At 38.9% G+C, this 24,832-nt stretch overlaps 2 protein-coding genes across 3 annotated transcripts; both read left to right on the top strand.

Moving 5' to 3' along the window:
* The first annotated feature begins 374 nt into the window (after positions 1-374).
* LOC149405302 (non-specific lipid-transfer protein 1-like) lies at positions 375-24,149 on the top strand. 2 transcript variants are annotated; one of them, XM_089607041.1, is made up of 2 exons: positions 375-843; positions 23,908-24,149. In XM_089607041.1, the coding sequence occupies exons 1-2, from the start codon at positions 500-502 to the stop codon at positions 23,915-23,917; spliced, it is 354 nt and encodes a 117-aa protein (XP_089463167.1). In that variant the 5' UTR covers positions 375-499; the 3' UTR covers positions 23,918-24,149. The 2 variants fall into 2 exon arrangements, with proteins under 2 accessions (XP_089463167.1, XP_089463166.1); XM_089607040.1 differs by lacking the exon at positions 23,908-24,149 and adding an exon at positions 1,121-1,375 and having other exon boundaries at positions 378-843.
* LOC149405301 (non-specific lipid-transfer protein 1-like) lies at positions 23,044-24,149 on the top strand. Its single transcript, XM_089607039.1, has 2 exons — positions 23,044-23,506; positions 23,908-24,149. Exons 1-2 carry the CDS (start codon positions 23,160-23,162, stop codon positions 23,915-23,917), a joined length of 357 nt encoding a protein of 118 aa, XP_089463165.1. The 5' UTR covers positions 23,044-23,159; the 3' UTR covers positions 23,918-24,149.
* Positions 24,150-24,832: the final 683 nt, after the last annotated feature.

Here is a 24,832-nt window from a genome sequence, read left to right as displayed (position 1 = left end):
TTAACATATTCTCACGAGGAGGTCTTATATATATAAACATAATTAATAAATAAAAAAATTCAATCAACAATAATTGAGAATATAAATAAAATCAAGGGAATCAATTTTATGTGAAGAATACATGTAGTTTTTATATTTTACAAAAAAGGTGAACCACAAAATGCTCATAAGAAATTTGCATCTTTGCAATGACCATAAGTTTGTCAATCTCCATCAAACTAGTTGAGAGTGTTAATTGCGAACCGTAACAATACCAAAATAAAAGTCATGGTAGTGTCCGATTAGCCATCCAAATTCAAATTAAATTAGCACAACCACCACCAAATAACCATCCACCACACATGTACCCCACAAATTCCTTCCTATAAAACCCCTCCCAAGAAACCCCTAAAAAAACATCCACTCACAATCTCACACATAGATTTCCACAAACAAAATCAAATACCAATCCCTGTCCTACCGTACGAACGTAGTACTCTCTTACTAAAAAAGAATAGTAATGGCAATGAACAGGTCAAGCACCGTGAAGCTTCTCTGTGTCGTGGCGGCCATAGCCGCGATGGCCGTGAGCACGGAAGCGCTGACATGCGGTGACGTGGCGAGAGGGCTCGGGCCGTGTTTGGGGTACTTGAAGTCCTCTGGCGGGGCGGCGGTTCCGGGGCAGTGCTGCAGTGGAATCCGGTCGCTGAACTCGGCCGCGAAGACCACTGCCGACCGCCAGACTGCATGCAAATGCATCAAAGCCGCCAGCGGAGGAGTCAACGCCGGCCTCGCCGCCGGACTTCCCGGAAAGTGCGGTCTTAGCATTCCCTACAAGATCAGCCCCTCCACCAACTGCAACACGTAAATATATTATTATTATTATTAATAATATAATTTTTATTTTTATTATTATTATTATATAAAAAAAATGTAGTCAATTTTTTTTAATTTTTTTATAAATTGTAAAATTTTAAATAATTCTTACGAGGGAACGAAGGGTTTTCTTTGTATTTTAAGGCTTGGTTTTTATCGCTGTATGATTATTAACATTAGTTAGATGAATTATTAATTAAGTGATTTTCGTTAATTAATAATCATTTGAAATTTTTTAATGGTTTTGATTTTTTTTACGTTGCAGCGTGAAGTAAGCTTGATGAAGAAGGCCAAAACTTAACGGAGGACGATATGATATAGTATAGAACATCGGCATTTTGAATAAAGTATATATGTGGGTATTTATGCCCGCATATAGATTCTGGTTTCATGCTTATATGGAGTACTTTTTACATGTTTATTATATGCATGTTGACTGTTTATGTCTGTTTTTAATTATAGCTATAATCGTGTCCATGTGTGTACGTCAGAATATAATAAAGTTTTTATTAATATATTACTAGCTTCCGTGCATTAGTTTAATCTAACTATGAACAGTATACTACTGTTATAACATGAATAGAAGACCGATACATATAAATTGCAAAGCCTATAAAAGGTAACCTAACTGAGAATACTCCTTGATTTATCCATTTATTAAAAATTCGCGAGATTGTTAGGAATCCCACATCGAAAGTGAATGGAAACTAAAAAGAGCTTATAAAGGTCATGCATTACTCCTCTCATTACCAATTGGTTTTGAGATGGAACCCCATGATACTTTCAAATGGTATCAGAGCCCATTAAGTCCAAACGGGTATCCGATCCAATCGTTGGGATTCGGCCCAAGATGAGCGAACGCAAAGAGCCGCCATCTTGAGTGGGCGTGTTAGGAATCCTACATCGAAAGTGAATGGAAACTAACAAGAGCTTATAAAGGTCATGAGTTACTCCTCTCATTACCAATTGGTTTTGAGATGGAACCCATGATACTTTCACAGAGATTATATGTATGTTACTTTGATTAAGAAATATTTGACTATGACTCTGACGTCAAAGTAATTAGGACATTTGTTATATCAAAATATCACCTATTTTGATATTTATTTTCGCATTAATTCTAAGCCGTTTGCTTTTGAGGACTGATTAATAAGCTTGTAAACGTATGAAAGGTAGATGATGACGTAAACCACGTAACTCATGTAGCAATTCTATAAGCAATATTGACATGTAAATGTAAGTTGTAACAGTATAATTATACAGCATATGCAATTGGTTGATTCAATGTTTTAAATGTCGGCGAAAGCGACAATTTTCGTCGGTGAAGCCGCTGCCAGAGTAACAACGGTCGACGAATATATATTTTGTTGTTTTAACATTGAATGTTGTTCGAAAATCGGTGAAATGACGTGTTGCTCAGTTCGATAACGACGCAAAGATGTCGTTCTTGTCAAAGCAAAAAAAAACGTGAAAAAACGGGGTAAATTATTTGCTTTGGTGACTTTCGGAGTCCGGGAGGAAGCGAGGAGAGCTTCTGAATGCCGGCGAGAGTCGGCGATATTCGGTTCAATCATTGTCATTTTGATACGTTTCAGTTCAAAAGCAACAAAAAAAAAATCGGTAAACTTCGTGGTTTTTATTAGAAAAGATGAAGAAATGAGAGAAAAACTCCAGAGAGAGAAAACGAATCAGGGGAATGATATTATTCTGATTCTCAGTACATTCAAATTACTAGGTAGGTACAATGTATAAGGAAAAAGAAAAAAAATAGAAAACCAGCTATACCAGCGCAGTGGTCAACTTATTATAAAGTCTTCTAGAAGCTGCTTAGTAACTAAAAGAAATAACACAGATCAGACTAAACAAATAGCCTTTTATTCTGATTAATTAAGTACCCAAAATGTAATACTCCCCCTCAAGATGGAGAGAATATATCAAGAATTCCCATCTTGCTCAATAACGTTTTGAACTGTGTCGGATGTAATGCCTTGGTGAAAATATCGGCCAGTTGGTGAATTGACTTGATATGTAGAGTCTTCAAGAGGCCACTTTGTATCTTCTCCCTCACTATGTGACAGTCCACCTCGATATGCTTGGTGCGCTCGTGAAACACGGGATTTACAGCGATATGTAACGCTGCCTGATTGTCGCAGAACAGGATAGCTGGGGATTTGTGATCAATCTGAAAATCACGAAGCAAATACTTTAACCAAACCAATTCACAGGTTACAGCAGCCATAGCACGATATTCAGCCTCCGCGCTGACGACTTCGAGACTGTTGTCTGTTTCTTTGATTTCCAAGATATCAAAGATGATCCAAAAAAGACACAAAAACCAGAAGTCGAACGTCTAGAGTCTTGACAGCCTGTATAATCGGAATCTATGAATGCTTTCAGTTCCAAAGCAGAATCGGATGGGAAGAAAAGACCTTGACCTGGTGTGCCTTTGACATACTGAAGCACCTTAAAAACTGCTTGAAGATGTGGTTTGCGTGGATTTGCCATGAATTGGCTCAAACGATTCACTGCAAAGCACAAATCTGGTCGTGTGAGGGTCAAATAGAGTAGCCTTCCTATTAGTCTCCTGTACTGCAGTGGATCTTCCAGTAAATAACCCTCATCTTATGATAATTTCCGGTTTGGATCCATGGGAATGGATTGTGGTTTGCAAGCCAACTGACCCGAATCATTCAGAATTTCGAGGGCATATTTTCGCTGACAGAGAGAGATCCCTTTTGCAGATCGAGCAATTTCGAGACCTAAGAAGTATCTTAACGCACCCACGTCCTTCATTTTGAATTTTTCACTCAAAGTCTTCTTCAGCAAATCAACTTCCAGTTGATCATTGCTAGCGATTATAATATCGTCGACATATACTAGCAAGGCTAAGAAGGTATTACCATGGACTTTGGTAAAAAGGGAATGATCATTTGAAGATTGAGTGAACCCGATCTAAAGTAATGTGTTGGAAAATTTCTGAAACCATAGCCGGCTCGCCTGTTTCAATCCGTATAAAGATTTGTGTAGGCAAAAAACAGCGTTGCGTGGTAGAATCTCCCCATCACGACCGGAGTAACCTGGAGGAAGAGTCATGTATATCTCCTCATTCAAATCGCCATGGAGGAAGGCGTTTGTGACATCTAGCTGGGATAGAGTCCAGCCAGAAACTGCAGCAAGAGACAGAAGGAGTTTTACACTTACAAACTTGGCGACGGGAGAGAAAGTGTCGAAGTAGTCAACGCCCTCCTGTTGAGTGTACCCTTTGGCCACCAATCGCGCCTTATGTCTCTCGAGTCTCCCATCAGCGTGAACCTTGATTTTGTATACCCATCGACAACCAACTGGGTGATTTTCGTCTGGCAAACTAACAATGCTCCAAGTCCCATTGCTTTCTAAGGCCTGCAACTCGTTAGACATAACATCACGCCAAACTTGATGTTCATTAGCCTCATGAAAATGTTCGGGTTCAATGTGATTGGTAATGGATAAGGTAAAGGCTCGGCGTGATGTTGAGAGTCTATGGTAGCTTAGGAAGGCAGATATGGGGTAAAGAAGAGAGACAGCGGAAGAAGAGGATGATGGAGTAGATGTCGAGTAACAATGATAATCAGAGAAATATGCAAGTTTGTGTGAGACTCGAGAGGGACGGGTAGTGAAAGGTAAATGAGGTGAGTTTGGCTCAGGAGATGTGGTGTCTCGAGATTTAGATGGACAAGAGAAATGTGGATCAGTTGGAGTTATTGAGGGAAGGACACGGTCAGTGAAAAGAGCATCAGAATCACTATGGTCATGGACAGATTTAAAAGGAAAAATGTGCTCATGGAAAACAACATTGCGAGTGATGAAAATTCGGTGTGACTCAATATCCAAAAGCTTGTAACCCTTGTATCCAGGTGGGTATCCAATGAAAACACAAGCTCGAGCACGAGGACTAAACTTGGTTCGATGTTTATGAAGTGTGGAAGCGTAACACAAACAACCGAAGACACGAAGATGAGTATAGGCTGGGGTTTTCTTTTGAAGAATTTCAAACGGAGATTTGTTGTGTAATAAGGGTGAAGGGGTACGATTTATGAGGTATATTGCAGCAAGGATACAATCCCCCCAAAATTGTAGAGGAATGTTTGACTGAAAATGGAGGGCTCGAGCAACGTTAAGGATGCGTTGGTGTTTTCGTTCGACAACAGAGTTTTGCTCAGGGGTTTCAACACATGAATGAGTAGAGTTTATTCCCTTAGATGAGAAAAAATCATGAAAAGATAACTCAGGTGCATTGTCTGAACGAACTGATTTTATTTTTGTGTTGTATTGAGTGAGAACCATGGCATAAAAGTTTTTAAAAATGGAAACAACATCAGATTTTGCTCGTAAGAGATATACCCAAGTGACTCGGCTGCAATCATCAACGATGGTAACAAAATATCTAAAACCTTCATGTGTTTGGATATGAAAAGGACCCAAAATATCAATGTGTATCAAATCAAAAAAAATTTCAGACATTTTATTTTGACTATGGAAAGGTAATCGACGTTGTTTTGCTAAAGGACAAATAGAACAATGAGAATTTGAAAGAGATAAGGATCCTGGAATTCTCAAAATGTCATTAAGGACTTGTAGTTTTACAAGAGATGGATGGCCAAGCCTACAATGCCATAAATCGGTCTTAGACAAAACAGAACAAAGAACAGGGGAATTTAAAACATCTGATCCCAAACTTAGAACATAGAGATTGTTGTGTCTTCTACCCCTCCCAATCGTCAAGGCCTGAATACGGTCCTGGATGAAACAGTGGTAATCATAAAAAATGAAGCGACATTTAAGGCTGAGAGTAAGTGAGCTAACGCTAAGAAGGTTGAAGGCAAAGGTTGGTTTCCCAGATCGAAATTTTCCAACAGATGCCATCGAAGGCTGAGATGGGGTTTGAGATTGTGATTGAGAGTAGAACGCAGAAGGATTCGAGGGCAATGAGAAAACCCCAATGATTCTCTGTCTTTCTTCTTGAACGACGAGGTTGAAGACCTTGGCAATGGGTGGCATTGGATCTGCCATGGGGATCTGAGCACGAATCGCTGCAAATGATTCGTTTAAACCCATCAAGAATTACATCATGTACCCTTGTTCGAGGTATTGCATCCCGATCCACATTCCTCCATAAGTTGCAGGTTATTACTGGTTGGTAGTTCTTCAGCTCATCCCATATGATTTTCAGCTGGGTGTAATACCCATTAACGTCCAGAGTACCTTGCGAAAGGCTTTGGAGTTTTTGCTTGAGCGGAAAAATACGAGGAGCGTTTCGTTCTTGGAAGCGAGCTGCTAAATCTTCCCAAACTGCTTGAGCAGATTCGTGGTAGAGAAGACTGTCACCTCTTTCCTTCGACACATCATTGAGTAGTCAGGAGGTGACCAGACTACTACAAAACTAGGATTCTACAACGCTTAAAAAAAGTTGTAGAATGATTCTACAACGCTTCTTAAGCGTTGTAGAATCCTGCGTTGTAGAAGCTTCTACAACGCTTAAAAATCCGTTGTAGAATCCAACAGCTTTCTACAACGCTTAATTATCCGTTGTAGAAACTAAGATTCTACAATGGATTTTTAAGCGTTGTAGAAGCTTCTACAACGGTTAGAATCCATTGTGTAATTTTTAAATATTTTCAAACATCTCACCGCGGCGAAGTATATTTCTCGCCGCGGCGAGGTACGTTCCGAGCCGCGGCGACAACATTCTACAACGGATTTCCAAGCGTTGTAGAATCAACTCGCTGCGGCGAATATTACACTTTGCCGCGGCGAAGTCAAATCTTAGCCGCAGCGAGATTATTCTACAACAGATAATTATGCGTTGTAGGAAGGCGATGGATTTTTTTATTAAAACTCGCCGCGACGAAGAAAAAATCTCGCCGCGGCGAGACTAAGATTTCTAATTTGCCTGCTCTCGGTATCTTTTCTCGCCGCGGCGAATAATATTTCCCGCCGCGGCTCGAATTACTTGCCGCGGCGAGAAGTATAGTTCGCCGCGGCGAGAATCATTTATTTTCAATCCAAAATCTGTTTTTACACGATACTAGCACCTGAAAATAATCTTCAATACAAAAAATATCTAATATATACATTCATCTTCAAATATCCTCATCTTCAAAACATTCAAAATCTAATATATACATCTACAACCAATCCATAATTCAATAAAAAAAACTAGCTAATCATCACAGTTAATGAATGTTTGTACATAACTTACCCATTCTTCCCTAACTCTCTCTAAATCCTCCTTTGTATAGGATTTCTTATTTTTTTTCCTACACCTCCTACGACTATATCACGCATATAAGAAATGACAAAATACCCGCATTCCGTGTTTCCCGTTTGTCTCGGAGCGTCCCAAGCCTTGATGTACGTTGATTGCCCGTTACTATGGCGTTTTGATGCTCGAGCTTGAAATCAACAAGAACCCTATATAACACGGAGATTATAAGAGAAAAAACATCTAGAATGATTTATAATAAAAATTATTTAAGAAATCAAAATATTACCTTTTTATCAATCGATTTAAATCGATTGGGATTTTATTTCTCAACGGGTCAAAGAACAAAGCGCTATTTCTCCAAAGGTCGAGGACAACGAGCATCCAATGCGCACCTTTGTTATACGGCATCAAAACTAATTCACCAAATTTGCAATCTCGTACCACGTTTCCAACGTCCTTGACTCGTTTTGACAAATAAGCCTCCTCGTCGTCATTTTCGATATACGAACTTAAGCTCGGATTTATAAAACAATAGTTTCGAGTCTTCTTCGCCTTTTCTAGCCTCGAGTGTAGATAGCTATGAACAAACAAATATTTAGTTGATCAAAACACTAAATATTGAATATTGATATTAAAAAACGCATATAAAGAAAACTCTTACTCCATATAAACCGTTATGCTCCCCGCGCCAATTTCCAAGTATTGCAAAAAATCGGAAATGTCTTCAAATGACACCGGAATCGGTATAGCCGCGAGACTTGGACTAACATTGACCATAATCACATCCCCTTCCGGTAACATTACTTTGTTGGCATGTTGAGCGAGCAATCGATACTTGGGATTAATCACCTTGTACGGAATCTTCTTAGCATCATCGATGCTAGCTTCACTCTCAAAACCGAGCTTTGAGAGTTGTTTGACAACCGGACCGCGACTCTCTATTCCCGTGTCCATTTCCATGAGTCTCTTCGGCCACGAGACAAACTCGCCTATAGCATCTTCAATGGTTTGAGCTTCCTCGGTGGGAATTGACAATTTTGCTTTTTTAATCAAAACCCCCAAAACGGCCACGCGTAAATTTCCTTCCTCCAAAGGTGAGAAATGAACTACACCTCCATTCATGTACGCTCGCCCATTTGCAACATGAATTGTGCCTCCGAACTCGGTGTCATCAATGAAAAGAAGACACTCGACGCTTTCATCCGAACTCGGTGTCACCGGCGTGGTTGGATTCAAAGAGCAACTAGCACGAACACTATTGGGTTTTTCCACAACAATAGGATCGATCTTCGGACGATCATCAACAATGATAGGATCGATCTTCGGATGATCATCAACATCGTCGTGTTCTAAGCGAATCAAGAATTTTATCAATAACTTAATACCAAAACATTTATCTTTAATAAATAGATAAAAAAAAATTAAACATACCTAAAGAGACCGCTTCATTGACGTGTTCTTCAACATTTTCCATCTCTTTATCATCAACAACCTTCGCGTTGAGATTCTCTTCCACTTGCTCGACACTAGGCGACTCGACATTAATGCTACCATTTCCACCGAAGGTCTTCATCACCAAAGACTTTAACTCGCTCATTTCCCGACGGATCTTCATTACTTCTTCGTTGGGCGTTGGAGTAACAAAGTACTTAAAACGCGACGTGTGTTTGGATTGACCGCAAACTCGCGACGTTCCCAAAGCTTCTTGCAAAACACTCTTTCCCGATTTCGGCAACCATCTCCCTTGCGATGCTTGTTGTGATAACGTTTTCTACACACAAAATTATTTAAAAATAAAATTACAAGGTTAATTGTTATAACAAAGGTAAAGAACTTACGATTTTTTCTCCCATCAATTTTTCTTTCTCATCCTTGTAGTTATCTACGTCTTTCATTCGCGAGTCAATCCAAAGTTCCTCTTTCGTAGGCCATTCCCCCGTTTCGTCATGCTAGTAAGAAGTAATTATATAATAAATTAAAAAATAATTGCAACATTTGAAATAACTAAAAGAAAAAAATGAATCTAACCTTTTCTTGATCAAGCTTTCGATATCCATTTCGGCCCGTTCGAGATTTGTACACACTTTTTCCGATATTTGATTTCCCATGTTCCGATGTTTGTTTGAACATTTCGGTTCGTCTATACTCAACAAATGCTATCCAATCTTCTTCGGTGATACTTGTATAGTATTTCAAAATACAAGCCGGTCTCTTTAAGGCGATTGGTTCGTTGATTATGTCTTTGAGTAGATTGTTGTATATCTCATGACGAAATAACCTTGCGGCTTCTCCGACTCTCATAAGGCAATCGTGTTTTTGTTCGATAGGAATCGTAAATCCTTCTTGCATTTCGTTCCAAATCCGTTTTTTAATTTGGGCGTTGTCTTTACATCTCCAATCACGCATCGAAAGTGGAACGTGTTCTCTTGCTAACACGCCAAAGTAACTCGACAACTCATCACCCTCTTTACCGATTGGTTGCCCTTTATCATCAAATCGTACCGGGATTTTTTTACCAAGTGTTTTAGCCTTATTAACCCGACCCATAAGAGTGTTTCTTCGTTTTCCTTGTTCATCGGAGTTAAACGCTAGTTGTCTTCTAATTTTTCTTTTACCACTACCGCTAGAAGTAGTAGTAGTGGACGACATTGAATCTAATAAACAAAATTCAAAACATAATTTCAATTTTCAACTCAAATGTAATCAAAATTTCAACTAAAATGTAACAAAAATCCAATATAAACTCAACTCCAATCATAATATAAACTCAAATCCAATCCGATTCTAAACAAAAACACAATTTCAATCCCAATTCAATCTAATATCAAATATATTTCTCCTAATTTCAATAAACTCAAATCCAATACAATATCTCCTAATTTCAAATCAATATCGAATTCACACTAAATAAGTCCATGTAAAAATGTTCAAAAACATTACCCGGAGTTGGACGAGCACAAGGGCGGCGAAGAGAAGGTGGTGAGATGAGGGCCGGAGAGGTAATGGCCGAAGGCAGCGAGGTGAGGGCGCACGGCGAGTGTGGGCGCGAGCGAGGTGAGACCGGAAGGCGCGCGGCAATGTGAGGGCCGGAGGGCGGCGTGGGCGCACGGCGAGGTGAGGGAGAGCGCGCGGGGCGAGGGCGCGGGGGCTCAGCGAGGTGAGGGACGGAGAGAGAGAGAGGGGCCGAGAGAGATGAGTGAGGCGAGGTGAGGGAGGGGGCGGGGGCGTGGGCGCACGGCGAGGTGAGGGAGAGCGCGCGGGGCGAGGGCGCGGGGGCTCAGCGAGGTGAGGGACGGAGAGAGAGAGAAGGGCCGAGAGAGAGAAAGAGTGGTGGCGAGAGAGGGGCGGGGCGGTAAGAGAGTGGCGAAGAGAGAGAGAGGGACGAGAGAGATGAGTAGTGGAGAGATAGATGAGAAGAAATGAAGTAGAATAAGGAATGAGAATGAGGGAAAATTGAAAAAAAAAACGCTAAGTATAGAATATGAAATGGGCGGGTAGTTAAAAAAATTTGAAATTTTCAGATTTTAAAACGCTCCTACAACGCATATTCTAAGCGTTGTAGGATCTCGCCGCGGCGAGATGCTTCTACAACGCTTATAATAAGCGTTGTAGGAGCCTCGCCGCGGCGAAACCAAATTCTCGCTGCAGCGAGGGTTACCCAGAAAATTCTCGCCGCGGCGAAAATGTGCCATCGCCGCAGCGAGGTAACCCTAGATGTCCTCGCCGCGGAAGTATACAATTTTCGCCGCGGCGACACCTTTCTACAACTCTTAAAAGAGCGTTGTAGAATCCTCGCCGCGGCGACAGCGAATTGTCGCCGCGGCGAGGAATACATTCGCCGCGGCGTAAAATCTATGATGCCGCGGCGAGACTATATGTCTGGAACATGGTGCTCTCGGTAAGATTTTCGCCGCGGCGACGACGTGTTCCCGCCGCGGCGCAGGACTCCTGCCGCGGCGAGATTTGTACCTCGCCGCGGCGTGATGTAGTCGCCGCGGCGAACGCATATTTTTGCCGCGGCGAGGACATTCTACAACGCTTTTGGAAGCGTTGTAGAATGTCTCGCCGCGGCGAAGTAGAAATGTCGCCGCGGCGAGTGACACGAGAATGGTGATATAAATTCTCGTTTCTAGTGTTTTTCACTTTGAACTCTCTCATAACCTCACTCGAAAAAATATTTCCAGTACCTTTCCTACTCATTCTAGAGCGTCCTCGTTTACTAGTCTCATCTACACATTCAAATCTTGTAAGTTCTTCTTTAACTTGTTCTAATTGTTGTTCTCTTGATAGTTTACTAATTAGAATTGGCAATTTTTTGTATAATTAGGATTTTTCTATGAATATGAGAAAGTGGATGTGGGAGAATAGATTGAATGAGATATATCGGAAAGGTGTAGATGAGTTTTGTGATTTTGCTAGAGAGAACATGGTAGATTTGAAATCTATTCGTTGTCCTTGTATTAAATGTGGAAATCATAGACATTTTTCGATTGATGTCGTTCGGACCCATTTGTTTGCATATGGAATAATGACCTCGTATCAAAGATGGTTCTACCATGGTGAGGTTTTTCGTTCTACGGCAAATGAGGATGATGTTGAAGATGATATTGATGATATGTGCGGAATGATGAATGATTTGGAGGACGATTTTGTTGAGCGACCGGAATTGTTTGAGTCCATGATGAATGATGCGGAGACACCATTATATGAAGGGTGTACAAGCTATTCGAAGTTGTCATTTTTAGTTACATTATTTCATTTGAAGGCGTCGGGGGGTTGGACAAACACTAGTTTTACTCTATTGTTGGAAACACTGAAAGAAGCATTTCCGAAAGACAATAAAGTACCTTTAAGTATGTATGAAGCAAAGAAGACTTTGGGTACATTAGGCATGAAGTACGAGAAATTCCATGCGTGCCCAAATGATTGTGTTTTATATAGACACGAGTATGAAGATCTAGATGAATGTCCGACGTGCAAAGAGTCACGGTGGAAGAAGGGTAAAATTCCATGTAACGGGGTTAAAGGAGTTCCAGTTAAGGTACGTACATTTTCATCACTTGATTAGAAAATACATGTAGCTCATATTCATTATTTATTACTGATTTTCGTTAAATATATTTCAGTCGTTATGGTACATTCCTCCAATGCCGCGCTTTCGTCGAATGTTTAATAGTGTCAAACACGCGAAGAACATGGTTTGACACTCCGAAAAGCGTATCGATGATGGTATGTTGAGACATCCTGCTGATGCTGCACAGTGGAAATCATTCGATTTAGAGTATAAGGATTTCAGTGTTGATACTCGAAATTTGCGCCTTGGTCTAGCTTCTGATGGAATGAACCCGTTCAGCATGATGAGCAGTAAATACAGTGTTTGGCCGGTTATACTTGTGAACTACAATCGCCCTCCAAAGCTATGTATGAAGAGAAAGTTCTTGATGTTAACGCTTTTGATTTCAGGACCGAATCAACCAGGAAATGATATTGATGTCTATTTGGCACCGTTGGTCGATGATTTGAAGATGTTATGGGAGAAAGGGATGGAAGTTAAAGACGCTTACCGTGGATATTCGTTCAACTTAAGGGCAATGTTAATGTGGACTATTAACGATTTCCGGCCTATGGAAACTTGTCAGGATACTCTGTGAAATGCTCGATTGGTTGTCCGATTTGCATGAAAGACACATCTTCCATCCGTTTGAAGCATGGTAAGAAAACTGTTTTTCTGGGTCATAGAAGATTCTTACCAAGAGATCACTCGTATAGAAGATTGAAACAAGCGTTTGATGGAAATTCAGAAGAACGACCCCCTCCTAGAATTTTGTCTGGTGAAGATGTCTATGAGATGGTTAAAAACATCAATGAAGTGCTTGGGAAAAGAAAGCGGAGTGCTAGTACTAAAGAATCGTTCAAAGAGAATCCTTGGAAGAAGAAATCGATTTTCTACGACCTTCCTTATTGGAAGACACACTACGTCCGGCATTGTCTGGATGTTATGCACATCGAGAAAAATATTTGCGAATCGCTTATTGGTACACTTCTTGATGATCCAAATAAATCGAAAGACGGAATACAATCTCGATTGGATCTCAAAGAGATGAATATAAGAAGCATTTTGCATCCCGAGGAGGGGGGTGGGAAAAAAACAAAATTACCACCGGCAAAGTACACTCTAGATCGAAAGGAGAAAAAGAAATTGTGTAACTGGTTTGCTTCTATTAAAGTCCCCGAAGGTCATTCGTCAAACTATAAGAGGTTCGTGTCTTTGAAAGATTTGAGACTTACTGGAATGAAGACGCACGACTGTCATGTGCTGCTACAACACATGTTGCCTCTTGCTTTGGGAGGAATTGTGCCAAAAGATGTGAGGTTTGCAATATCAAAGATATGTGTATTCTTTAACTCGATTTGCTCGAAGGTCATCGATCCAACTCGATTGGATTTAATGCAGTCAGAATTGGTGAAAACTCTGTGCTTGCTCGAAAAGATCTTTCCACCTTCGTTTTTCGACATAATGATCCACTTAACCGTCCACTTGGTACGTTAAGTGAAATTAGGAGGGCCCGTGTTTTTATGGTGGATGTATCCAATCGAACGTTATATGAAAGTGTTGAAAAGCTACGTGAAGAACTACAATAGGCCGGAAGGAAGCATAGTTGAAAATTACATAGCAGAAGAGTCGGTTGAGTTTTGTTCTGAGTATTTAGCTAAAACAGACGAAATTGGGTTACCCAAGAATACCAATTTTGATTCAAAAGCTATATCTAAAGGTATTTTTTTAACACTTTATTTGTTTATTTAAATTATATATGAACATTATTTTTAAGTATTTGTTTCATTATAGGTACTTATTCGATCGTCAACCGAAAAGAATGGGAGCAAGCAAGTCTCCATGTGCTACACAACGTTTCCGAGGTCAAGCCATTTGTGGATATTCATTTGAATGAGTTGAGAGTGAATAATCCAAAGAAGGGTAGAAATGAAAAATGGTTGCAAGAAGAGCACAACCGTTTGTTTCAAAACTGGCTTGGAAAACGCATATTTAAAGAGGCAGGACATTCATCTACGTTGAGTAAACTATCTGGCGGGCCTTCCTCAATGGTTACAAGGTACACTGCTTGGTCTGTTAATGGTTTTACATTTTACACAAGGGAACGAGACAATAAGCATCCCGTACAAAATAGTGGTGTTACATTGTTTGCTGAAGCTTTACATGTTTCGTCGGCAAAAGATAAGAATCCAAAACATGCTTTTATGAAGTATTACGGATACATTGAAGATATTTGTGAACTTGATTATTGCGGGTTGCGAGTCGCATTATTCCAGTGCAAATGGGCAGACAATAATCACGTTAAAGTTGATAATGACGGAGTTACAATTGTCGACTTTAGACGGATTGGCTACGAGAATGATTCATTTATTTTGGCTTCGCAAGCAAGTCAAGTGTTTTATGTTTCGGATCCAGCAAATCCTGAGTTATCGTTAGTGGTTCATATGAAAGCGAGAAACGGTAACGAAGAAGAAGACGAAGACATGTCTAGCATTCCTCCGTTCACATCAGGATTAACGCCAATTGATCAAGAGGTGGATGATTTTGATGATGACGATGTTTCACATCTACTTCGTAAGGATATAGATCCTATTTTTGTTTGATATTGAACATTTAGATAATGTATTTTCATTTTGGATTTTATGTTATTCTCCTGTGGACAACGTTATTTTTCATTCAAAATTTCTCTATACAATGTCATTTACATTAAAATTACATTTCTCCGACATCGCCGTGGCTGAGTACAACTCTCGCCGTGGCAGGATAATCTCGCCGCGGCGAAATACAAATCCTGCCGCGGCGAGGACCCTTCTACAACGCTTAAACAAGCGTTGTAGAAACCTCGCCGCGGCAACGTCTATTCCATGCCGCGGCGAGGTTATAACGCCGCGGCGGAAATATCACCTCGCCGCGGCGAGACAAGTTCTTAAAAAACACAGACTCTCGGTATTAAAAAATCAAAATCTCGCCGCAGCGACATACAAATCCTGCCACGGCGAGTACCCTTCTACAATGCTTAAACAAGCGTTGTAGAAACCTCGCCGCGGCAACGTATATTCCATGCCGCGGCGAGGTTATTACGCCGCGGCGGGAATATCAACTCGCCGCGGCGAGACAAGTTCTTAAAAAACACAGACTCTCGGTATTAAAAAATCAAAATCTCGCCGCGGCGACATACAAATCCTGCCGCGGCGAGTACCCTTCTACAACGCTTAAACAAGCGTTGTAGAAACCTCGCCGCGGCAACGTATATTCCATGCCGCGGCGAGGTTATTACGCCGCGGCGGGAATATCAACTCGCCGCGGCGAGACAAGTTCTTAAAAAACACAGACTCTCGGTATTAAAAAATCAAAATCTCGCCGCGGCGACATACAAATCCTGCCGCGGCGAGTACCCTTCTACAACGCTTAAACAAGCGTTGTAGAAACCTTGCCGCGGCAACGTATATTCCATGCCGCGGTGAGGTTATTACGCCGCGGCGGGAATATCAACTCGCCGCGGCGAGACAAGTTCTTAAAAAACACAGACTCTCGGTATTAAAAAAAATCAAAATCTCGCCGCGGCGAAGTAATATTTTAGCCGTGGCGTAGAGCACTAGCCGCGGCGGGGAATATACTGTACCGCGGCGAGAATAGTCACGCCACGGTGAGAAAGGTACCTAGCCGCGGCAAAGAAGCACTCTATCACCTAATCATTCACTTTTTTTTCCAATATTTAACATGTTCTCCAACTAAAAATGATCATTCAATTAAAATTTCTACAATCAATAAAACAAACCAAACTAGTCTTAAACTGAAACTTAAATTTAGTCATAAACATAAACAAACCAAGCGAGTCATAAACATAAACAAACAAACCAAGCGAGTCTTAAACTGAAACTTAAATTTAAAAAGAGTTTGAAATTTATATGGAAGAGTCGGTGTTGTTGGTTCTTGATATTTACTCGTCATTCGGTGGTGGTGGTGGTGGGTTCTCCGGATATTGAGGAGGTGCCATATGCGGTGGCCACTGTGGTGGTGGGTACGGATAGTCGGAGTACTGAGGATATGGAGGAAATAACACCTGATTCTCTTGGTTGATGTCCCACCGAGAGTAGAGATCGTTCAATTGGTTGATGTGAGAGGCGGCATACTCCGCTTGTTGGTGCATGTACTGTTGCGTGTGTTGGAACCCGCCGACGAGATAGTTGGAGCAATGAGCAATGTAGTCGATGGTGGCGGGGTCGATTACCGGAGGTGCTGGTAAGCGCAATAATGGCTCCGCTTCCCCATCTTCCTCCGCTTCCTCCGCTTCCTCCGCTTGTGCATCCTCCCTAATCTTGTACCGCTCGATAATGGAATCCGTAATAGGCCCCATTGGACTGTTGATCGTATCCCTTTTCGAGCGTGGTACCCCCGCATTTGTACAAAGGCCGGTAATGATCGACAGATATGGCAAACCGTGTCGTTCATTAGTATAGTCGAGTTTCTTCATCCAATTATAGATGAATCGACCGACGTTAATGGAAAGGCCTTTAACAATGCAGAACAACACCTGGATACGATCCTTGTCGAGAGTGGTGAAGTGCTTGATCGGATAGAGACGAGCGCAAACAAAGTAAATCCACGCTTTAGCGATCCTGGTGAGTTGGTCACGCTTGAGTACCCTTTTTCCTTTTTCAGTGACCCAATCCTCTCCCGGAATGCACAACACCCGCGACATCTCCTGATGGCTGCAACTTCTTATCCATTCTCGATAGCCCTCGTTCTCGAAAGGCACATCTGGGGTCCCAAGAAGATCGTTGATAGCTTCGATACTCATATCGACCGGTTTCCCACGAACCGTCACAACATCACCTTGGGAGTCCGGCAAGTTTGCGTAGAATTCGTACATGAAGTTGACGTTCGAATCGAACTCGGGTACATCACAGTACCTCCACCAATCATTACCAACTATGCTATTGCGGATTTGCTTTCCTATATCCGACGTATTGCTTACATTGAATCCTCTCTCATGGATAATGTTACGCGGCAAGATTTTGTTGTAGCGTTCCTCCGCGACCTTGCTAGTAAAGATACTCGAGTTGTATTCCTCTTCGGGAGACTGTTGACGAGGTCGCTTGCCTTTTCCTTTACTCTGACCTCTGGAAGAGCTCGGAGCCTTGGGGACAGCCGTGTTTTTAGTTCGACGCATTTTCAAGCTCCTACAAAACATAATCATAAACAATTCTACAATTAACATATAACAAATTATATATCAATTCCAAGAATATATATTTAAACATGACAAATTAAAACAATTCCAACAATCACAAATAATTCATAAACAATTCAACCAATCACAAATTCATGAACAATTCGATCAATCACAAATTCATAAACAATTCAATCTCAACATTAATATACATAACCATTTTAACCACTAACCTATGTAACAATATGTCAAACACAATCCGGACATTTCAATTTAACTCAAATTCTCATTCAAATTCATTCATATCAACAAAACTCTAATTTCACTAAATTCACTCATTCAAATTCCACTAACCTAAATTCACTCATTCAAATTCCACTAACCTAAACCCTAATTTCTTGTTCTAAAAAGAGAAAATCAAACAAAACCCTAAATTTGTGAATTCAAAAAATCAAACTATATGCAATTCGGGTAAACAACAAGAAATCCATATCAATAACACGAAATTAAATCAATATACACCTTAAAAAACTTTTAAAATCATACCTTACAATGAGGCGGCTAGAGAGAGAGAGAGGCGCGAGAGGAAGCACGGCGAGGACTCGGCGAGAGAAAAATGGCGGCGAGGACAAGGCGAGAGAGAGTTGGCGGCGAGGACAAGGCGACGGCGAGATTTTGGGGCGGCGAGGACGTGGCGAGGGATTTTGAAAGAAAAAACTGGAGAGATGCGGCCGAAAATGGTTGTCTCGTGTGTGGGTATTGGAAAAAATGAGAAAAAAAACTGAAAACGGCCTTTTATAGTGAAAACCTAAAAACCCTCGCCGCGGCGAACATATGTCTTCGCCGCGGCGAGGTGTTCCTACAACGAATATTATAACCGTTGTAGGAACGTCTCGCCGCGACGAGATTCCTCAGTCGCCGCGGCGAGACAGTTTCTTAAAAAACTGCTTGGCCACGGTATCCACCTCGCCGCGGCGGAGGATATTTCTAGCCGCGGCGAAATTATGTCGCCGCGGCGAGAAATATTTATCGCCGCGGCGAATAGATTCTACAACGCTTGTAACAAGCGTTGTAGAAAGTTTCGCCGCGGCGATGTTGAAATTGTGCCGCGGCGAGGTCCATCCTTCTACAACGCTTTTACCATGCGTTGTAGAAAGTTCTCGCCGAGGCATAAATCACGTGGTGCCGTGGCGAGGATTCTACAACGGATAGTGTAAACGTTGTGGAAAATCTGAAATTTATGTACTTCTACAACGCTTAACAAAAGCGTTGTAGAATAACTAAGTTTCTACAACGCTTAGCTTTAAGCGTTGTAGAAACCATCAGATTCTACAACGCTTATCCATAAGCGTTGTAGAAACACCGAGATTCTACAACGCTTAGCCATAAGCGTTGTAGAAACACTATGTTTCTACAACGCTTATGTTAAGCGTTGTAGAATCCCTAGTTTCTACAACCCTTATGTTAAGCGTTGTAGAAAGTGGGTTGTATAATCCAACATTTGTAGTAGTGCCATACTGTTGCACCGAGACCAGGCTCCGTAGTTTGAGTCAGATGACAGAGGCACAATGATAGATCCATCTATGAATCCGAGCTTGAACTTCGCATTTAACGCCATACGTACAGATCTGCTCCAGGTATGGTAGTTCGAGCCGGTGAGTAGATGACTGACAAGAGACAAACCATGGTGGTCTCCGTTGTGAAAGAGAAATGGGTTTCCAGAATCAGAGAGAGATGACTGCTCCGCCATCGTATTCACAGATCCCGATGGGTTCAGGGAACCAAAGCGGTTGTTAGTTTGGTTATTCTGATTTCCTCCACCGGTATTCTGATTTCCTCCGCCGCGAGCCATGAGAAAAGGTAAGGAGCTTTACTGCTCTGATACCATATTAGAAAAGATGAAGAAAGGAGAGAAAAACTCCAGAGAGAGAAAACGAATTAGGGGAATGATATTATTTTGATTCTCAGTACATTCAAATTACTTACTAGGTAGGTACAATGTATAAGGAAAAAGAAAAAAAATAGAAAACCAGCTATACCAGCGCAATGGTCAACTTATTATAAAGTCTTCTAGAAGCTGCTTAGTAACTAAAAGAAATAACACAGATCAGACTAAACAAATAGCCTTTTATTCTAATTAATTAAGTACCCAAAATGTAATAGTTTTTTTTTTCAAGATTGGGGTTTCGTTTTTAAACTAAGTGGAACCCAGATTTGGTTCTGTATGTTTTGAAAAGAGAACAACGATGGAGAAAGGAAACAGAAGAAGAAAGATGGAGGGAGAGACTGAAAGAAGTGAAAGAGATAGATAAAATATTAAATTTAATTTTACAATGTATTCTCTCTCTTCTTTTCAATAACCCACCACTAACTCCACATATTTATTATTTTTAAATCTCTTCCTGTCCAAAGGCTTATTGCATATGTGGTATATAAGAAATAATGGTTATAGGAATAATATTGTACACAGATATATATGTGTGTTACGTGTTGTTGTTTGTTGTTCATATCTTTTCTTTATTTCTTTAATTGTTTTTGCTAGCACAAAACTTAAAAATATAAAATAAAATAAAAATTTTGAAAGGGAAAAGATCATCAGTAAGTTATATACATTATGATATAAATAAAATAACATATTAAACTACATTTTAAATTCTATATATTTTATAAGGTTAAAAAATTAGAACACACATATATATATATATATATATATATATATATATATATATATATATTTAACATATTAAGCAACATTATTTTTATTCGATTTTCTATTGGCATGTGGTTTTCCATCGAAAACGACATTTATTTTTATTTTTCCACATTTTCTGTTCGATTTTTCGTTGGTGTATCAATTTTTCATAAATCAGGAAAGTCGAAACAGTATAAAAAACGGTAGTTCGAATCTTGATTATAAAGAGAAGAAGAAGATATATTAAAATGTGGCGTAAAATAGTTATTTTTCTTAAAACAAACTTATAAACTATATAGTATATCCTATGTTTACCATAAATCAAGATGTAACTCTTTTGCATCAGACAGTCTGTGTGCCGACCAGAAGAAAGGGTTGCTTAATTTGTGGTTATCAATACAACACTTTTTCATCATATTGGAACTCTTATCTGTTGTCGGTGTTATAGACGTGTCCCAATAGAAAAGTGCTTGCTAATAAGTTAAAAACTCAACGAAAAATGTCAAATAGTATCCATTGTAAATAAGATACACGGTAGACCCATAACAAGGGACGGCAAAGACACATTATCTCAGCTTTGGCCATAGTCTTCACAAAATTAAATACTTCACATCACGTGGTGATATTTGATATGACCCGTCATTATAGCGCTAGGCTACGTAGGCACCGATATGGTACCATGCAAATATTTGATACAATAGAACCTAACGTCAAATATTAATTAAAAGATACATAAGAAAAGAAAGACATGTTATTCGTCTTTATCATGAATTTATTTTTAAAATGAAATTCATAGATGTTAATATATATAGCTGCTATTATGAGAATTTATCACCTAATTAACTACCATGAAACACAGAATAAGACTTGTTTAAAGTGTGAATATGTAAGAAAGGACCAGAAACATAAGTCAAATTTAGAATATTGACTGACATAATCGAAAATGTCGGAGAAACACTTGATACAATACAGACTAGTCGAACTAACACTCATAATGGTATCGTAAGTACCAATAACTGTGTTGATAACCCACAAATAGTTATCAAAGAGCAGTTATATCACACGATTTTAACACTCATCTAATAACCGTTTAAGACGAGGGACCTAATCAACCCACATCCAGACATGACCTCCGCTTATAAAAAGCACAAGACCCGTAATAAGAAATGCTAGACACTCTTTCGTAAAATATACTTACGCTACGCAACTTATCGTCTTTATTAACTTTTATATTGAATTTCCTTGGAATTTATACTTATTTTGAGATTCGTCTAATGTTGGAGCAATCCGGTCTTCACATTCATTACAAAACCGAGTTTGTTCGGCATATACGTGTGATGACTGAGAAAATTGTTGTATTTATTTCTTGACATAAAAAGTTTGACGCTAGAAAGAGGGGGAGCTCAACGTTAAACTTAGTTGGCAAGTTCGTCGGTAGAACCGAGCGGAAAAGGATCCTCAGAGAGAAGAGCACAAGCAGATCGAGCATCACAATATACAGGTAATGAAGTGAATCTTCGGAGTGAAGAGGGCTCGATCAATAATTATTGATTATTTATATATATATATATATATATATATATATATATATATATATATATATATAGATTATTAAGTGATTGTCCTTAATTAATTATCATTTGAAGGTTATTTGGCTGTGAATTGTTTTGCATTTGCAGCTTGAAGTAAGCTTGAGGAGGAAGACCATGACTTAATCGAGGACTATATTATCAGGGGCGGAATCAGGAACTGGATGACAATATAAATATATATATATATATATATATATATATATATATATATATATATATATATTTGTAAAATAACGAATATATAAATTATATATATAAAAATATAAACTAAATTCATTAAAAAAAATTAAAGACATTTCAAAATGTATCATTCCATTTAAATCAAATCGTAAAAATGACTTGATTTCATATAAAAAAAAATACTAAGCAAATCAATTAATAAATATCAAAATTATCCTTCATTAATTTATAAATTTATGGGTCCATTAGTAAAATAGCCGATGTAAACGTTTAACATTGCTAAATAGCCTAACATTGGGTAAATATTAGATAAATAATCACTTTTAGACGTAATTCTTATGTAAATAACCACTTTATATACAAAAGTTGGTTATTTACATAAGATTTACGTCTGAAAGTGATGATTTACCTAAGATTTATTACCAAACGTTGACTATTTAGCAATGTCAAACTTTCCTAATTTCTATTAATTTATTAACATGCGAATACAAAAGAGGTTGTCGATTATCTTATTATTTGTAGTTACATCAAATGATCAAAAAGTCTGTGGTTGAATTTGTATTCAACATCGCGATAATTAAAATTTTGGTGGTTGATGAAAATTGCGACAAAATATTATGTAAAGTTTACAAAAATTTGTTAGTGAAAATTGCAGTATCTAATAATAATTGATATGATCGATAAAAATTACAACGAAAAAATTGATGTAAATATAATTTGAAAACGTATATTTTTTTATATGTGGTCTACGTTTAATATTGTGATTGTGTTTGTGATTTACGTTTAATCAATAATTAATGAAGAGTAGATGTTTGTTGAGCTTAATTTATGGTAGCTTAAACATTTTTTTTCTCTTTTTATAATGATGCACATTTTTAAACCTTTATTAACATAATTAATAACGAACAACATTTAATCAGCAATAGTTGAGCATATATATAAAATCAAGGGAATCAATTTTGTGTGAAGAACGCATGTAGTTTTTATATTTTACAAAAAATGAGAAACACAAATGCTCATAAGAAATTTGGATCTTCGCAAAACATCCGGTGGTATCTATAATTTTGTATATCGCCATCAAACTAGTTGAGAGTGTTTATTGCGAACCGAAATAATACCAAAATAGTAGTCATGGTAGTGTCTAATTAGTCATCCAAATTGAAATTTAATTAATTATCACAACCACCACCAAACAACCATCCACCACATATATATACCCCACAAATTCCTTCCTATAAAACCCCTCTCAAGAAGCCCCTCAAAACAACATCCACTCACAATCTCACACATAGATTTCCACAAACAAAATCAAATACCAATCCCTGTCCTACCGTACGGACGTAGTACTCTCTTACTACAAAAGAATAGTAATGGCAATAATGAGCAGGTCAAGCACCGTGAAGCTTCTCTGTGTCGTGGCGGCCATAGCCGCGATGGCCGTGAGCACGGAAGCGCTGACATGCGGTGACGTGGCGAGAGGGCTCGGGCCGTGTTTGGGGTACTTGAAGTCCTCTGGCGGGGCGGCGGTTCCGGGGCAGTGCTGCAGTGGAATCCGGTCGCTGAACTCGGCCGCGAAGACCACTGCCGACCGCCAGACTGCATGCAAATGCATCAAAGCCGCCAGCGGAGGAGTCAACGCCGGCCTCGCCGCCGGACTTCCCGGAAAGTGCGGTCTCAGCATTCCCTACAAGATCAGCCCCTCCACCAACTGCAACACGTAAACTACTACTGCTATTATTATTATTATTTGGTGTAAAATAAAATTAAAATCGTTGAAATTCTGGCGAAAAATCAACGACTTTTCGGTGAATAATTTTTTTAATTGGAAAATGAAGGTTTTTAAAAAAATTGGGAAAACAAAATATAAAATTCAGCGTCATAGGACTTGTGTCGGCATTCTTATTTATTTTTAATTGAATTATTAGCTAATTATCTTGGACGTTTATATACTTAACCGAAAAAAAATAAAAATTAACCGCCTACGATTTTATATATTACTTAATATAGATGGATTATTAAGCGATTAATTTCGTTAATCAGTAATCAATTAATTTTTTTCAGTTTATAAAAATAATCATTAATTTTTTTTTAATGGTTGTGAATTGTTTTGCATTGCAGCGTGAAGTAAGCTTGAGGAAGAAGACCAGGACTTAATTGAGGACGATATTATATAGTATAGTAAATCGGCATTCTGAATAAAGTATATATGTGGGTATTTATTCCCGCATATATATATTCTGGCTTTAGTACTTTTTATATTGATTACATGCACGTTGAATATTATGTCCATTTTTCATTATAGCTATAATCTCGTCCATGCGTGTACGTCAGAATATAATAAAGTTTTTATTGATATATTACTAGCTTCCGTGCATTAATTTTAATATCGAACTATGAACAGTAGTATACAACTGTTATAACATAAAATAGAAGACCGATACATATAAATGGCAATGGCTATAAAATATAAAGTAACTGAGATCATACAGGTTAATTTTATTAGCCATATATTAAAATCTTCTGTAGAGATTATATGTATATTACTTTTGGTTAAGAAATATTTGACTATGAGTCTATGACTTGCTCTGAAGTCAAATGAATTAGGACGTTTGTTATTAAATAAATTACCTATTTTAATATTTATTTTGGCAATTTAAGCCGTTTACTTTTGAGGACTGATCAATAAGCTTCATTGTGACTGTATCAAAGATAGATAATGACGTAAAACGACTTAATTCATGAAGCAATTGTACAAGCAATGTTGATATGTAAGTGTAGCAATATAATTATACAGCATATGCAATTGGTTTCATTAGAAAGAGAAGAAGATATTAAAATGTGGCGTAAAATGGATATGTTGATAAACTGATAAGTAAAAATTCTTAAGAATTTTGTAGAAAGTCGTATTATTTTCTAATTTGTGATGTACAGAAAAATTTGGAACCCTTGCATTTGGCCGATTTTATTTCGGGAAAACACATCTATCCATGTGAAAGTCTAGAAAATTCAAAAGATATCCAAATTATTTAGATTAATTAAAAAA

This window comes from Urtica dioica, chromosome 2 (assembly GCF_054948205.1).
Source record: "Urtica dioica subsp. dioica isolate 48M chromosome 2, U.dioica_male_clone48M_v1_H2, whole genome shotgun sequence".
NCBI lineage: Eukaryota > Viridiplantae > Streptophyta > Magnoliopsida > Rosales > Urticaceae > Urtica > Urtica dioica.
This window is presented reverse-complemented; position numbering and strand designations above follow the sequence as displayed.